Source organism: Bombus pascuorum, chromosome 8, assembly GCF_905332965.1.
Source record: "Bombus pascuorum chromosome 8, iyBomPasc1.1, whole genome shotgun sequence".
Lineage (NCBI taxonomy): Eukaryota > Metazoa > Arthropoda > Insecta > Hymenoptera > Apidae > Bombus > Bombus pascuorum.
Genome location: NC_083495.1, coordinates 10,189,771 through 10,205,251, shown reverse-complemented (window position 1 = coordinate 10,205,251; position 15,481 = coordinate 10,189,771). Strand labels below are relative to the sequence as shown.

General features: G+C 38.7%; 1 protein-coding gene across 5 annotated transcripts in view; it reads left to right on the top strand.

Annotated features, from left to right (window-relative positions):
• LOC132909800 (microtubule-associated protein Jupiter) overlaps positions 1 to 15,481 on the top strand; it is an 86,358-nt gene that overhangs the window by 66,985 nt on the left and 3,892 nt on the right. For 3 of the 5 annotated variants that reach the window (XM_060964899.1, XM_060964900.1, XM_060964897.1), the window contains exons 2-4: positions 10,886 to 11,283; positions 12,559 to 12,582; positions 14,423 to 14,509. In XM_060964899.1, the coding sequence (XP_060820882.1) occupies positions 10,886 to 11,283; positions 12,559 to 12,582; positions 14,423 to 14,509 (509 nt within the window). The remainder of the gene's footprint in view (positions 1 to 10,885; positions 11,284 to 12,558; positions 12,583 to 14,422; positions 14,510 to 15,481) is intronic. The other 2 variants (XM_060964901.1, XM_060964902.1) reach the window with 2 other exon arrangements.

Sequence of the window (15,481 nt, the reverse complement as noted above, 5' to 3'; positions counted from 1 at the left end):
AAAGATTTATTACAGTTCTATAAATGTAAGCGTATCGTATAAAAGGAATTAAGTAACAGATAGGTATTTATAAGAGAGTTAATGCTGGACGTTCTTATCTAAATTCTAGTCACTCCACACGAATATATTCGCTCGTAACTCGACCACTTCAACCGAATATAGTTGCACGGTCTAATTCAGTTGCCCTGCAACTGGTCACCGTATCAATTCGCTACGACATGTTATTATATGCAAGAAACGTATATTCATCTCATACATTTTTACATTCAGGCTGATTAAGTCATACAGGCATACGTAAGCAGGCTCCTGAGTATTTATCATTCGGTCAGCAACTCGTAAGAGCACTAATCCTGCATGAAACATTTCCAATTGCTCGATTAGCATTCGAATTATCTGCGACCAAACTGTGTAAAGCATGTAACTTGTTCTAAAGAGACTAAAATAAAAAGGTATGTGAATAAATATATATTAGATATAACGCAAGAGACAAATCAAATTTTTGCAAAAGATCATTTTCCAAAAATGTTACCCTACCAATCGTTGCAAATTTATCTTTTACGAGAAATTATGTATTAGTTATTTTGAATATCCTGATAGTTTCAGTATTCAAACGTTCACGATATCTACACAACCGTTTACAATAGAATGCTCACGATGGAATATTCATAGTAGAACAAAGAGCAATTAGATTCTTCCAGCAATCCTTTCAGACCAATTAAGATACCTAAGATACCTTCTTAGATGTGAATACATTTGATGGATCAGTCGAACTCATAAAAATTCCCTTTCTTGTTGTTTGCATGTTAATGACTCATCCCTCCCGTATCAAATCATTAGATTATATTCTTACACTTCGATTCTCGAAGATTCGTCTCGTGTTGCGAGGATGCGTCAGTGTTGCGATTCAACGATTCACACGTGCCGGTTTCACGCAGTCGGCCGACACGAATAATTTACGCTCGTGACTCGCGTCCGTTACGTAACGAGCACGCTTAGAACAATCGAATCTACTCGTGAAAGTCCAAATAGCTGGGAACAGTATGATTAACAGGACGATTAAGTCATTATCAGGCAACGTGACACGACTCGTCAGAGGAAACGGCCATTACCTTAAGAGGAACTCGATGTTTTTCTAAGCTTTACAGTAAAAGCAGAATCGTTAGAATTGTTATCAAAGTAGATTTGTATCGATCTTGGCTTATTTTTTATTTTCGAATTCTTAGATACACTTCTATAGTAGCGAGTTTTATAACAGATGAATAGCTGTCCCAAGGAAGAAAAAATTGCTATCGTTTTTTGATGACTACGTAATTCATAAACAATAGAATTGTAAAAATGACATACAGTTTAGGCACAAGTCACGCAGAAAAACTGTGATTATCCTCGGACAAATGTTGACCTAGAACTTGATATGAATCATGAAAGTAAACTGCTGTTACGTGAAGAAGAATCATGATTTTACCAAGCGATACAAAAGGCCTGAAGTTATTCGATTCCAAATGGAGAAATCGAGATTTCTTGTTCGAAGGTGGAGCTTTTTTTCAAAGGTAGAATATGGAAGATAATATATGCGGCGGTTCAGGGTGTCGAAGAAACTTAAGCCTACTCGCAATTTCTACGGTACGATACGTGAAGCTTCTTCTCGTATCTGACTGTCTGACGCCAACGCACCCGTACACTATTAGGAATTGAATCGAAAGGCGTCTGGCAGATCGAAGTAACTGCGTGTTCAACTAATCGCGCTTCGGTCGATGGAACTTCCTGAATCGAATTGAAAAACTCGCCAGGCTCCTAATTGAAACGAATCGAACAGGACGTGGGCAAGCATCGGTACGTTCTCGTGGATCGAACCGAGCGTCTTAGCGTGCTGCCTGCCAGGCTATGGTGATGTATGACTGTGGTATGGTTGAAAGGCGGAGAAGAAGAAGAATCGTCCGACTGATCAGGAAGACTCGAGACTTGCCTCTAAATTACCCTTGATTTCAAGCAGTTTTACTTCCTGCTTTCGAGAGAAATTTCGGTGATCTCGTGAAATATTTACGATCTGAATATAAAATCTGTATGACAATGCTTTATCGCTTTGCCAAAATACAACGCAGTTTTGCTTTCAGTTATTCTTGAGGAGAAACTAATGTTCATATGATAATGTTTTATTAGCTAAGGGAGATTTCAAGCAGTTTTATACTCTAATTTTCTACGACGAAGAGAAATTTTGATCATCTTGCGAAATTTATCTAAGTTATCTACCTTGCGAGGTTTTCTCTCGCTACGCAGAGTAAAACAAAAACAGTTGGAAAAGATTGCCTTCGAACTGGATAAATCTAACCCTCTAACTTGATCATGCAAAGTCCTCGTTTGAAAAGGAGCCTACAACCCTAACAAATTTACACGAAACCCAATAAGACATCCCCGCGCGCGAGTTACCAATTCCCAATCCAATCAACGAAGAGGGGTTCGATGCTCGTATCGCGTCAGCTTGATCGTAAAATCAGCTAACCCGCCTTCAGAACGACCTACGTCGAGGGTGGATCGTATTTGAATATTCAAGGAACTCCCACGAGGTTGAAGATAATGGAAGCGTACGATCATCGTGGTTACCAGTCGACCAATTACCTTCTAGCTAAACTATTTCTCGCCTACTCCTGTATTGCATCTATCCATCTCTAAAAGCGCGCAGCACACGAAAAGAGTTTCACCATGGTGCAAATATTTAGCGAAACGTGAAATCGAGGAAGTATTAGCGAATGGCAAAGGCCTGGGGTAATTAAACGTCGGAACAATGACCATTGTCCGAAACGCGATAAAGATTGGCCACAATGCCGCTCCTTGTTATCGACATCCTCGATATTCCGGGACCTCACACGGAGTTGCCAGCAGCCAAGACGAGTACTCGAGCGTGACTCCTTATTGCCGCTGCACCCACAGAAACGATCCATTTACGCGCGAGCACCGAGCCTCCGACTCTTTCCGATCGCCTTATCTTCCGCCTTGTGAATTTTTCCATCGAGGAGCTTCGTCTCAAACGGTCGCGTCTTCGACGTTTCTAGGCTCGAAAACTTTTGACTTCGAGAATGACCGAGGCTAGTTTCTACCATATGAACGGTGAACTATGACTTGTACTCTGGGAAAACATAGTAGGAAGATTAATAACAATTATTATCGATACGAGGATTTTTAAATATTGATAATCAAGTGAAAAGATTTGTTGGGAAAGTGATTGGAAGATTAGTAAAGAAATGGGAAATTATCGGGGAACATGAGGTATAAGTTACATTAGTATTACGTTAGATTTGAATCGAATAACTTCATTTCTCTCTTCTTCCTTCGAAGAATTGGAAAGACAGGTTGAAAAGTTAGTAAAGGCCTTAGAAATTATTGAAGAATATGAGATATGACACTTTGGTAATTATAATAGTTTTAATCGAGTAGCTTTATCTCTATTCCTCCAAGGGGTTGACAACTCTATAGAGAATTTAAGAATTATTAAACGACATAATCATTAAGCATATCTCGACGATTAATAATTCTAATTAAATATCTTTGTGAGAGAGGCGAATAATTTTTATAAAACGTAAGACACCGATAGAGTTTGCATTATCTATCAACACATGAAGAAACCCTTAAAGAAATGCATAATTCAGAATCTAACTATGTTACTTCCATTACATACATACTTATAAATTCCAAAGAAACGTTAGTAGAAAGTCTTGTGATATCAGCGAGCCAGAAACGGCGCGTGTATTCGACGATAAGGGATGATGTTACGGGTAATGGATGAAATCGAAGCTCGATGTTCAAAGTGTAAAAGCAGAGTAATGGTCTACGATAATATCGTGCCTGGAAATGGAGGATCATGGTACGCCTGGTATTTTTCTCCGCATAATTTCGATTGGGACGTTAGGAAGCAGGATAATGCGCCGTTCCCACGAGGATAACATTGTATTTATATAATCTGATGCTTAAGACCAGTTTGTTTGACCTGGAAACCGAGTTTTTTTTTTATCGTCATCATACGTCAGTGAACTTCGTGCCCTTTTTTTAAAAAAAATAACGTCGTCGCGTGATCGTTGGGTTGGATCGATCGTGATTGAATTCTTTTATTGGGTGATCCCTCCGCAACAGAGCCGAATATACCGTGACAAGAGGACGTCGAATGCCAAAGGTGACGTCGCGGGAGATGGCACCGACTTACTCCTCTTTTTCCTTCGTTATTGCCTCGACTAAATCCTCGTGCCAGTCACTGGACAAGATCAGAATATATTTAGACAAGTTGGACGTTCGATGTTCTTCGAAACTTTAAAGTTTGATGAGGTTTCCTTATATTATTCTGCTATCGAGATTTTGCTTATTAAAGATATGTTCTTCGTCGATAATTCTTTGGTACGGGGATCATCGTTGGTTCACCATGCAAGGATCGCGAATTTGCAAAAATAAAATTTCTATTGGGTAGAAAAGAAAAGAAAAGAAATATTGCTGTAATTTTAACCATTTTAATGCTAGGGTTTTTTAAGAATCCGTGTCGGATTGTGCCATGCAGCGTGATAGCGCTTCGTTCATTTATTTGCGAGAAATGCCGATCGATGCGATCGCGCTGCTCTTTCTTTTCTTTACCGAAACCGAACGCGTTGCGAATTGATGATCGTGACACAGTTCACCACAGCACGCGAATAGCGCGATCGCGCTGCATGGCGCTAAAACGGTTAAGATAGTAGATGCGACAGAATATTAAACAACATTAAGAATCTAGCACAGGTGGTATTTTTCTTCGATCGAAGTTGTTTTAATGTAACCCTTTTTTTATTCCAGTTTAATCTCATGATTACCAGATCTGCCCAAACAGGTTTCATTTACTTGTCGTTTTTCACAATTACTTGAAACATAAACCTTTTGCTAAAAGTAATGTAAACTGTTATTGAGATTAGAATGCGCTTAGGTATATTCATTTCATGGTATAACGAAGTTGCAAGTAAATTGATAGTATATTTATCATTAGTCGTTTTAGTGTCAAAGTACTGTCAAGTCTATTTTTCTCGGTGTCAAGGAATGTGTTAATAGAAGAATTCTTCCAGAGCAGAGCACTCTCTCACCCACGCAACCTGATTTCGCGTCACGTCGAATATTACACGTATTCCCACGAGCTTTAATTCCGTTCATCCGACTTTACGACTCGCAGAGTAGATGATTGCCTTTGCGTCCCATTTTCTATATTCTTTTGATTATGTCGTACGTGAGACGTTTAGCAGAATGATGGACGATCCCCGTTGAACATTAGGATTCGTTCCTTCGACTCGTTCTCTTCCATTTTGTCTGTCCTATCGACGATCGTCTCACGATCTCTGTGAAGACGATCGATCGTGCAGCTTCCAAAATGACAGGGTTTAAGGAAAACAAATCAAGTACACTATCTACTTGGTAGAAGTATCCAGACATTTGCTCGTTTTTCGCAACATGTTATTTTATTACAAAGTTGCCGATAAATCGATCTTGAATATTTTTATCCTTCGTAATCGTCGTAACTACGTACGGTATAATATCCATAATTTGCCAGCGAATCGTACTTTTGTATACTTAAACAATTTTTTAAATTCGAAGAGAATAGGAAAAAATTGTAACCGCATGATAGTCGGACGTTTTTCAAACGTTAAAAGTCTTTTACCCGGTTCGTGGCAGAGTTAAACGTTTATGCAAATATGTAACATTAGGATTATGGACTTGCGTGATGGTCTACATCGTTGAAAAGTGTATGATCGATTTATTGTTCCGTATCTCGATGACGGAAGAGCTTTACAACTCGATTGTGTTATTCTAAGTTGAACGAGAGAGAGACAGACCTTTGAAGAGAGTAGATCATATTTCCTCTTTAATGACGTTCGCCAAGCATTAACATAGTTCGCTCTGCGAGCATGTCGAGTCATTGTAGCAGATGATTATTATTTTCGAAAGCGTCCTGGTCCACTTTTCACGCGGTTTCCTCGGGAATTTCTAACATTGCTACGTAACGGGGCGAAAGAAATTTTACGGTGGAATCGGAGGAGTTGGATGACTTCTTAGAAATTGAATGACTTCGTAGAAAATATCGAGGCAAGTTTTTGCTCGCTATTTCAATTGATATCATAAATCTTTTCTGTTATGACGTTTTTTGTCAACTTTCCCTGTCGATATTAAAAGACGATCGATACAAAGAACGTGCATCAAGATATTAGAAATTATCGTTAATGACACAGAGAATTCTTCGGGACGTAGCTTCGAGCGAAAATAGCAAAGAAAATATATTCACCAAAATTATGCAATTTCTAATCAATGGTATTGTTTGGAATTTTTAATTTACATTTTCAGTCTTGATTTTTCATAAATTTATTTACGCATCACAAAAGTCGATATCTTGTGAGTCATGGTAAAGTTTCTTCTGAAAATTTGTCGCGATGACAAAGCATCCATCTGTATTTTATTAAACGGACATCAGAGATATTGGAAAGATAAAAGAAATAACGTCCCTTATGGTGTAATAACATTCTAAACGATATATATTAGCCGTAGTCGGCATATGGTGGGTTCAGCAACCGTGGGGTCAGCGGCAGCCCACACGGTGCAAACGGAAAGTCAAGTAAAATCCTCGCAGCAGGGAACTAATGCTGTATACCGGAAGCGCCTCGAGATAGTGCAACAGATCTTTCTGCGAGAAAGTTTCCGAAAAAAAAACAAACAAAAAATTGAACGATCCTAGATCTTTAACGCTAAAATCATCGTTATATTAAATCCGTCAATTCAACTATTGATTCCTAAATTAAATTCTGTCTTAAATTCGATCGCTCTGAATCCAAGAAAAGAAAACGAATATTTAAAACGGAGAACTGTTACTTTTCCCGCAACAAAAATCAGCATCAAAAATGAAAAACAGCCCTGTAAGCCATCGCTTTGACAGATTCGGTAATGAAAGAAGTTCTTGCTCCACGTTCGTTTCTCATAGATAATTACCAACGTTCGGTTAGGATCATCTGTCTTCGGATTATCTAAACTGGAGATTTATAAAGAGCGTTTAATCTCTTTCATGTCGGTCTTTACCCCCCATTAAACACGACGACACATAAGATTAAATGACATTAACCTATTTAATAGCACCGGAACACGCTTCTACGACTTGGTTTACGTCGACGAACATTAAAATGTTATGGCGGTTCTCGATGATGGAAGATGCATGGACAACCGCGTAAAACAGGTTGATGGTCTTATTAAGTCGACGATTGGTTCCTTTGGTGGGGTTACACGGCGTCGGAAAGAAGACGCAGAGGCGTCGTCGTACGTCATCCAACATATTTCCTCGGCGCGCCCATCCTGTCCCCTCCAGGACTCCTTGCTTCCTACGGCCGATTGATTATCCTCGTTATTTGCCTTCCCGTCTCTCCATGGATTCATCTGAACGTGTAGGCTCCCTCTCTCTCTCTCTGTCTCTATTTCTTGTCGAGAAAATCGTCGATCTCGGACACTGTACGCATCGACGACCGGACGCAACATCACCGAAGAGGATCATCAATCGTCCTAGACGTGTCCTTTACGTGAATTCGCCTTCTTTTTCCTGCCCTCTTACGTTCCGAGGATTTATGGTACGGAAGAAATGGAAAGGGACGATAAATCTACTTTTCTTTTTGCTTTTGGTAGATGTTGACGGGAAGAGAATATGGTAATTTACTGAACGAGTCGGGGGTTGATTCGTTAAAACAAGATCGAGTGGATATTGTAGGGTCGTGTAGGAGTTTAGATGAGATGAGAGATGAAATTTTCATACTAGAAAGAATCGTAGTGAAAGAAAAGTCTACGACATGGATCCTATGTTACAGAATATGAAACGATCTTCGGATTTGTGAATACAAGAATTTTTAATGTGATCGATATTACACATACCAGGATGAGGAATTGAAGAAATATTTCTTGGTGACCTCTACTGTAGGAAGTTCTTGAAATCGAAAGGATTAGCCCTAAAGCAAATTACAGTGACATAAATTGATAAAAAATGAAAGAAGATGAAAACTATCCCATGTATCAGTAAATCTACTAAACATAATTCTTTTCATGGAAAAGAACGTTCCACTGTAAAAGTGTACCGAAGTTGCCACTTCATGGACCATAAAAATTTTCAAAGTGCACAGTTAAACAATCGTAACCAATTGCTAATTTCAAAACGACTATATCTACATCTATTTTACTTAATAAAATCGCCAGTTCTCGATGCATAGAAGAAATCCGTATATGTAGCAGCCTAGCCAGTAATTGGTCAATTAGAGATGAATTTGATAATTGGAGGAATGGCGCGTCCCTTGTGGTGAGTTTTCAGCGTTATACGGAGCGTAAACGAGGCTTATAAGCTCATAGTTGCGGTTATGTATGGTCGATGAATAGAGAGAGAGAGAGAGAGAGAGAGAGAGAGAGAGAAGCTTCCTCGTCGAAGCAACGAACACGTTTCTATCAAACCGCGTCGGTCGTTCAATTATCCGAGACACCGTAACGAGGAAGCGTTGATTTATCGTTGAGTCGATGAAATGCGCGCTATGATACGTTGCGTACTTTTGATGAATCGTCGGGGGTAAAAGGGGGCACAGGGAAGATTCGTAAGGGGCGTCAGTGTTGCGACGTTAATTAGAGTGAAACGATTATATTCGATCGATCGGGAGTTTAACGACTTCTTGCTGGCGATACAACCAGGCATATACGATACGGTCGATAGGACGACGTAATACGTTCGAGAAGAATGTTAATTGAATGTAATTAGAAAATCTATTACCACGAGGGAGCGTATAGACGGGGGGATGACTTAGGAGTGGCGTTCTCGAATTTATAAAGCATATTATCAGTTAAATATCGGAGAACAAACGGTAATTACACGCAATGATCATTTCTTCGATCTTGAGAGTTCGGAATGTTGAGCCAAGGGATAAGTTGCGTAAACGTAACATTATTGTATAATAAAAACAATGTGATTTATATATTATATATATTTTTCCTTAAGCACAGGAGATACAGCGACCACGAAATGTATTCGTACATCACTATACGGTATAGCATTTATACTGATTAATTAATAATAAATAATTTAAATTGATTATCTTCGTATCACTTAGTCTTAGTACTACTTTTGTATGATTACAAACATTTGATATTCTAAAGAAAACAAAATGCTTCATTGCAAAGCGAAGGTATGTGTAAATATACTTTTAAAGAGAGAAAAGGACGAACCTCGATGGAACCGAACACTTTAAGCTTCCGTGTAACTCGAGCAAGAAATAATCCCGACACAAACTACATACCCAAGAAGCAACGGCTCCTCCCAATAATCATACTCTATCCATCGCTGCTACAACATCATTTATAAACACTTCGACCAGACTCTTGTACAAAATGATCTAGATGGGAGCGGAATTGTTAATACCGGCTACCATATCAAGACATCAGTCGAGGCATTAATCAACAGGATATTCTTCATCCTGACTGAATCGATCAAGATTCATCGCGGAGCCTGTGTAACCAGAAACGGTCCATATTCGGATCGTCTCCCTGCGCAAACTCGTTCGAAAGCAGTCAGAATCCATCCCTGGAGGAAATTGAAAAAAAGAGAGAGGGAGAGAAAAAAAAGAGATCGTCACGCGTGAACGGTTCCTTCGTTAATTGAACCGTTCTGCTAATGATGTCTGTGGACCTTTAAAACTATGTTCCCCCATGGCTCGTTCATTCGTTCGTCGTTCATAGAAAAAGAGAACAGATTTCATATTTTTAATTGCTCGTCCTGGTCCGAAGTGAATTCTGGTACCACACCCTGGTCTGTTATTTCTCCTCTCGTCTCTTTTTTTTCGCCGTTGCTGTTCCCTTTCTTCCTTCCTTTTCCCACTCTATCCGCTCGACCAGGCAACAAGCACGCGACAAAGCGCGTGCCACGCATCAAGCCGAGAGACGCGCGACCCTCGTTACGTAGAAATCAGCGCAGATTTATCGAGCAAATTGGATCGAGTCCTTCCGTCGTGGGGACCGAGCCGTGTTGTTCCCATGTCGGCGACCACCGCCCGAGAACAATGGTTCTCAACCCTTTTTCGCCTCTCGGAAGTGGCTGACTCGGCGTGTATGACTAAAGGCTGTCCCATGGAACGTGCACTACACGCGATTGCACAGTTCGTGTACCGTGCAATTAAGAGGCGTGGATGAAGGCGTACTTGTCGTTGAAAGAAATTGGCGTCTTCACCTAGTTCTTTGTTACTAGTGGAGAATTAAGATCGTAGGTAATTTTAAGAGCACTTGTTCCATCTGGAAGCTGGTACAAATGATTTCTAGCTTTTATTTCATTCTTCTTTTTTAATTTGTTATTGTAGACGAATAAAATTGAAGTACTCTTCTAAATAATTTATACTATTCATCATACATTCATAGTACGTCGTTACAGAATTACTATACTACTATCAAGTTTGAGATTTTCTAAAAGGAATTAGTATTACGTAAGAAAAAGTGGAATCAACGATATGGTCGATCAAAATGTCTCAATACCAGTAAACTTCCTTAATAGCTAAGTTTAGTCTAAACAATTTACTTCAGAGTCAAATTTTACTCTAAATAATGATTTAGTAATGACTAAATCTATAAAAAAGCGCTTATTACGAAAACGACTTAAAAAAAAAGACGCCCAATCACCTAAGAACCTCTGAATAAATAAATTATTCTGTATAGGGAATTGTCAGTTCGAATGAAGAACTCTTCAATCCTTTTTTCCTGGTCATGAACTTAATACTTTGGTTTATCTTTGATGTACTTTGATGCTTAAGGATTGAAGACCAATATCAAAACTATACCTCCACAAGGCATCTTTGAAATCGATAAATCTAATGTTCGCATTGTTCCATTGTTTCAGGGTATTGAAACCTCCTGGTGGCGGAAGCAGCGACATTTTCGGCGCGGCCCCCGAAGAGACTAGCCCCCGCCGCGTGAAGAACCACAACCAGTCGCAACTGGGCTCGGCGCTGTTCGGCGATGCACCGAACAGCAACAGCAACGAAACACCGCGCAACAAGCCCGGTAATGATTCATACAATCGCCTGTTTGGCCCTCCCGATGCCCCACCCACCACCCCAAACGCGAAAAATCACATGCGCAGCAATATCTCCCTCAGCGGGGAGTCGACGTCCTCATCGGTGTCATCAGGCGCCGCAACGTCGCCCGCGAAGAGCACCGGAAGTACGGACTCGATCGCGGGCGTTCTCAACGGATACGCGGCCAGCAATGGCAACAATCTGACCAACGATGTCACAGGTAAGGTGCAAATTCTCCTTTCTCGAAAACGCATCCACAACACCCGCCCTCCTCCTACGACACCCCCACTATATGTGGAAACAAAAAGGATTTACTGTCTCTCTGGTCAGGTGAACTGGTGTACGGTGCGAGCGCGATGGAACGCGGCTACGAGTTCTGCCACTAGTGTTCGCTATTGCAAATGATTCTTTGTATTCGGTAATTTAGTTGTTTTTGTACGAAATGAATTGACTGCTTGCTATCGAGCACTCGCTTCTGTAATTTGTCATTTGAGATTTGTTAAGCAGGAAGAGAAGGTTTAACGTTAGAACTACCGATCACCAAAGTGTAAAATTCGTGTCATTGAAATTAAAATGAAAGAATTTCTAGAAGCCTATAACGCGTGTACGAAGAATTAGAAATTGGAAAATTTGACCATTCTGGTAGTTCTAACGCTAAGTGTTATAGCAGTGCAGCGTTAACTTGTCAATATCTCCAGCAGTGAAATAAAAAAAATAAAAAATCTCTTAAGTAACGGTGTCTCAATTGCATTGAACTAAGAGAATATTTTGAAAATATTATATCTCTCTCGATAATTGAGCAGATAAGTTCCCAATATGCGACCAGTTAACCAAAGCACTACTATGAATGGTGTATGGTGGTGGCAGCCTTGCGCAGTCAATTTATTTTGAACAAGCTATATTTAAATCGTCAGTACAGCACAATTACCTTCACGTCGTAAACGTGGAATGAATTCTTTCTTTTTTCTCAAGCGTTACTTTCTTGGTATCGAAGCTTTTTTTTGAGACGATTTAGTTTCTTGCGTACTGTATATCACTCGAGTAATATATAATTTTCGATTTTTATTTCTTTCTTTTGGTTTATTAGTTTTCGTTGAGTTTTTAACAGATTGCTACTGTGACAAGCGTGCAATCGCTGGAACTACAAATATATACTTAAACTCGCACTGTATTCGAGCTACCTTGAAATATGTGTCTGTGTGTCGCAGGCTCTTTTCGATATTAACTTTCGCACCACGCCGATTCTGTCTGAAATTCCTTTCAAATTAAAGACACTTCTGTCGAGTTTCACGCGTCCTTTGAAATTCCGTTCGGTTTCTTTTGTTCCATTAAATCGATTGAATGAACAAATTTCAACGGAAAAATCGCTATTGATCTTTTTATTGTGGAGCTAGCGAGACACGAACGAACATTGTTATTATTATTTTTCTTTCTTATTTTCTGTGACTAATCCATGGCTTTTACCAAGTCATCCTCTTGAATTGTTCGCAAGCAGCTTTTAGGAGAATCAAACGATTTCGTAAGTGTGTAAAAAAGACATATTCAAGTAGATGACACGACACTCATCCTACACGTTATTTTTTTTTTTTTTTTTTTAATTACGGATGATCGCGATCTGTTTCGGGAAATATCGTTCTTAGCTTGATTTACATTATCGATCGAATTGCAAGAATTAATAGTTCAATCGAACGCGTATAAACTGTTTCGCGTTAAGTCGTTAGCGAAGAGTTCGACAAAGATGCAAATAGGAGGCTGAAAAATCGTTAACATTAATTTGAGAAAGGATATACGCAGAATATCTTTTTTTTTTTCATTTTTTAAGAATAGAGGATAGATGTAAAAACAAAATTATTATGTGCGCATATGCATGTACCGTGTACTTACCTTTTTATAAAAAATTTTTATGAATCTCGATCGTGCAATAACGTGATTATTAATGCAAATCAAGTTTCCAAACATGAAATTTCGCATAAAATTGTATTAATTAGTTTTTTTTAGAATTTCATTTAGCATAACTGGATTTAATTTTCTACCCTTTTTCTCTCTTTTTTTCTTTTTTTTTTTTTTTTTTTTTTTTGAAGTGTAGAAGTTCGTAGTCATTCCAGAAGTTCTTAATATGTACAATATATATTTCGTAAAGCGTGAACTGTGATAATTTTTTGATTAAAGTACTTTTTTTTTAACGAGTCACAGGGCCTGCTGCGAAACTAGAAACACATATTTTGAGTTAGTCGCACCATTTTCAATCCTTCAATTTTTTGGTTAAACACCGTAACATACCTCTCTGCTTGCGACAAATAATTTGTTTCTCATCGATTTTTCACGCAATCGGATGGTAACCACGGAGTTGTTTAATATATGACATATTTTGAAAATATTTCGTTTTATCCTGTTATCTTTTTTTTTATTTTAATGTGTGGAATTTTTATATAATAGAGATGTTATTCTTTTAAGTGTTTTTTTTTTTATTATTGGAATTGATGTTTAGAGAGAAAAGTAACATGAAATCATATGTGTCTGTTTAGTTTTTTTACAATGCTTCACACATCATCAATGAATTTCGAATTGTTCATAGTGCATTCTTACTCGTGGAACAGTTTGAGAACTGCAGTTTTTCTTTCCATTGTTTTTTTAATCTTGATACTTTGTGTTTTCTTCCGTTGCTCCGTAACTTTCTTTGCTTTTGCTTGCTTTATCTCACACAAACGTAACATAGTACAATATTCTTGGTTTTCTATTATGTTCGTACTCGTTCCTCTTCGCATGGACAAATTTCAGACACTCGCGTTACTATTCCTATTATATTTCATATTCAGATTCAGAAATTTTAAGATTTGAATATCTAAAGATTATTTCAAGACACAACTGATTTAATTCATGGATTCAAAAATTCAGAAATATAAAGATTTAGGTGTTCACAAGGATTCCAATATTCAGAGATCGAAAAATTCAAGGATTTAAATATTTAAAGATTCAAAAATCTAGAAATTCGTAGATTGAAAAATTCAAAATTACAAAAGCCGTAAGATTCGAATATCTAGCATTTCAAAGGTATGCAAATTTAAATATCCGAACACTGTCTAACTTTTCGATTATTCTTTTCACCGTTTGTCCCTCACCCCCCAAAATTAAGATAATTAAAAGATCGTAGTATCTCGAATTGGTCCATGCGAATAGTCGCGCCCACTAACATATATACACGGTTGGGTGACGGTGATGTGGGTTTTGCTACCTGTGTGTCGGTGCATGGGGGTGGTGGTGGTGGTGGTGGTGGTGAAATTCTGGCGCGTGTCGCTTTGCGTGCACCGGCTGTGAAACTGTCGTCCTCTGCGCCTTCCTACCCGCTCGAACCCTGGCAGGTGGATCATCCTGCTTAACTCGCAACCCGGTCACCGGAGACGGAGTTGACGTGACGCCTGTGAGGCGCAGCGCACGAAGGTGTCGAGGTAACGTTTACCCACTCTTCTTTTGTTTTTTCTCAATTTTACTCTCTTCTCTTTTTTTTTTGTTAAAGACTATCAATCATGTCTTTCGTCGTTTTTAATCGACTTTCAAACATATATTTTATTATTTTCATCCACATGAAATTATTTGTTCTATCCTCTTCCTCGAGAAACTTCGAGACACGTGAGAAACTCCATTTGATTAGTTTTCATCGAGCAGGTAACGACAGAAGAGGAGATTCCGTAGTACTGTATAAAATTGTCGAAGGTCATCGTTCTTCAGCGGCATCTCTAGAGTTTAAACCACTGTTATCATGAAATAATTTACTACGACTTAAACAGCGAGATAATACGCGTGAAAGTTGCGCGAATTATTCGACGACGAAACTAGATCTTGGAAGATAAAATCATCCGAAACTTTGGCAATTTGAACATTTGTAAGTTTGAAAATTTGAGAATTTTCAGAGAGAATTTGGGGAATTGGAGATTTGGAAATTTAGAAATATGAAAATTTATCGGAATTAGTACAAACACATGCAAGTAAAAAAAAAACAATGCAACGTAGGTTAATAGGAGGGTTGAATATAAATTGCAGAATGGTCGGCGTATGGTATTATCAAGGTTTGTATGGTCTCGACCCCCGATTGACGAAGGAAAATATGGGGTAAATTCACGAGCAAATGGGGTCTACTTTATTTTGATTAGAATAGCAGGAGGGTTTTGTGTGCATATTTGATTGAACGTGGTCTGGAAATTTTGTTATTGTCTGGCGGGGGGAGACCCAGTACGATTTGAGTAGTAGACGCGTTTGGGGATAAATCAGAAAAATTATGACTCACTATGTTTGATTAGGTCTCATTATCGTAGTGTGAATAAGAAGAGATTCTTGGTAATTGCTTGTTGAAAACGATCGTGATATACTTTTGATATGACTTGAGAATTATGCAGATAAGGATGTGTTTAATAAATTACGTG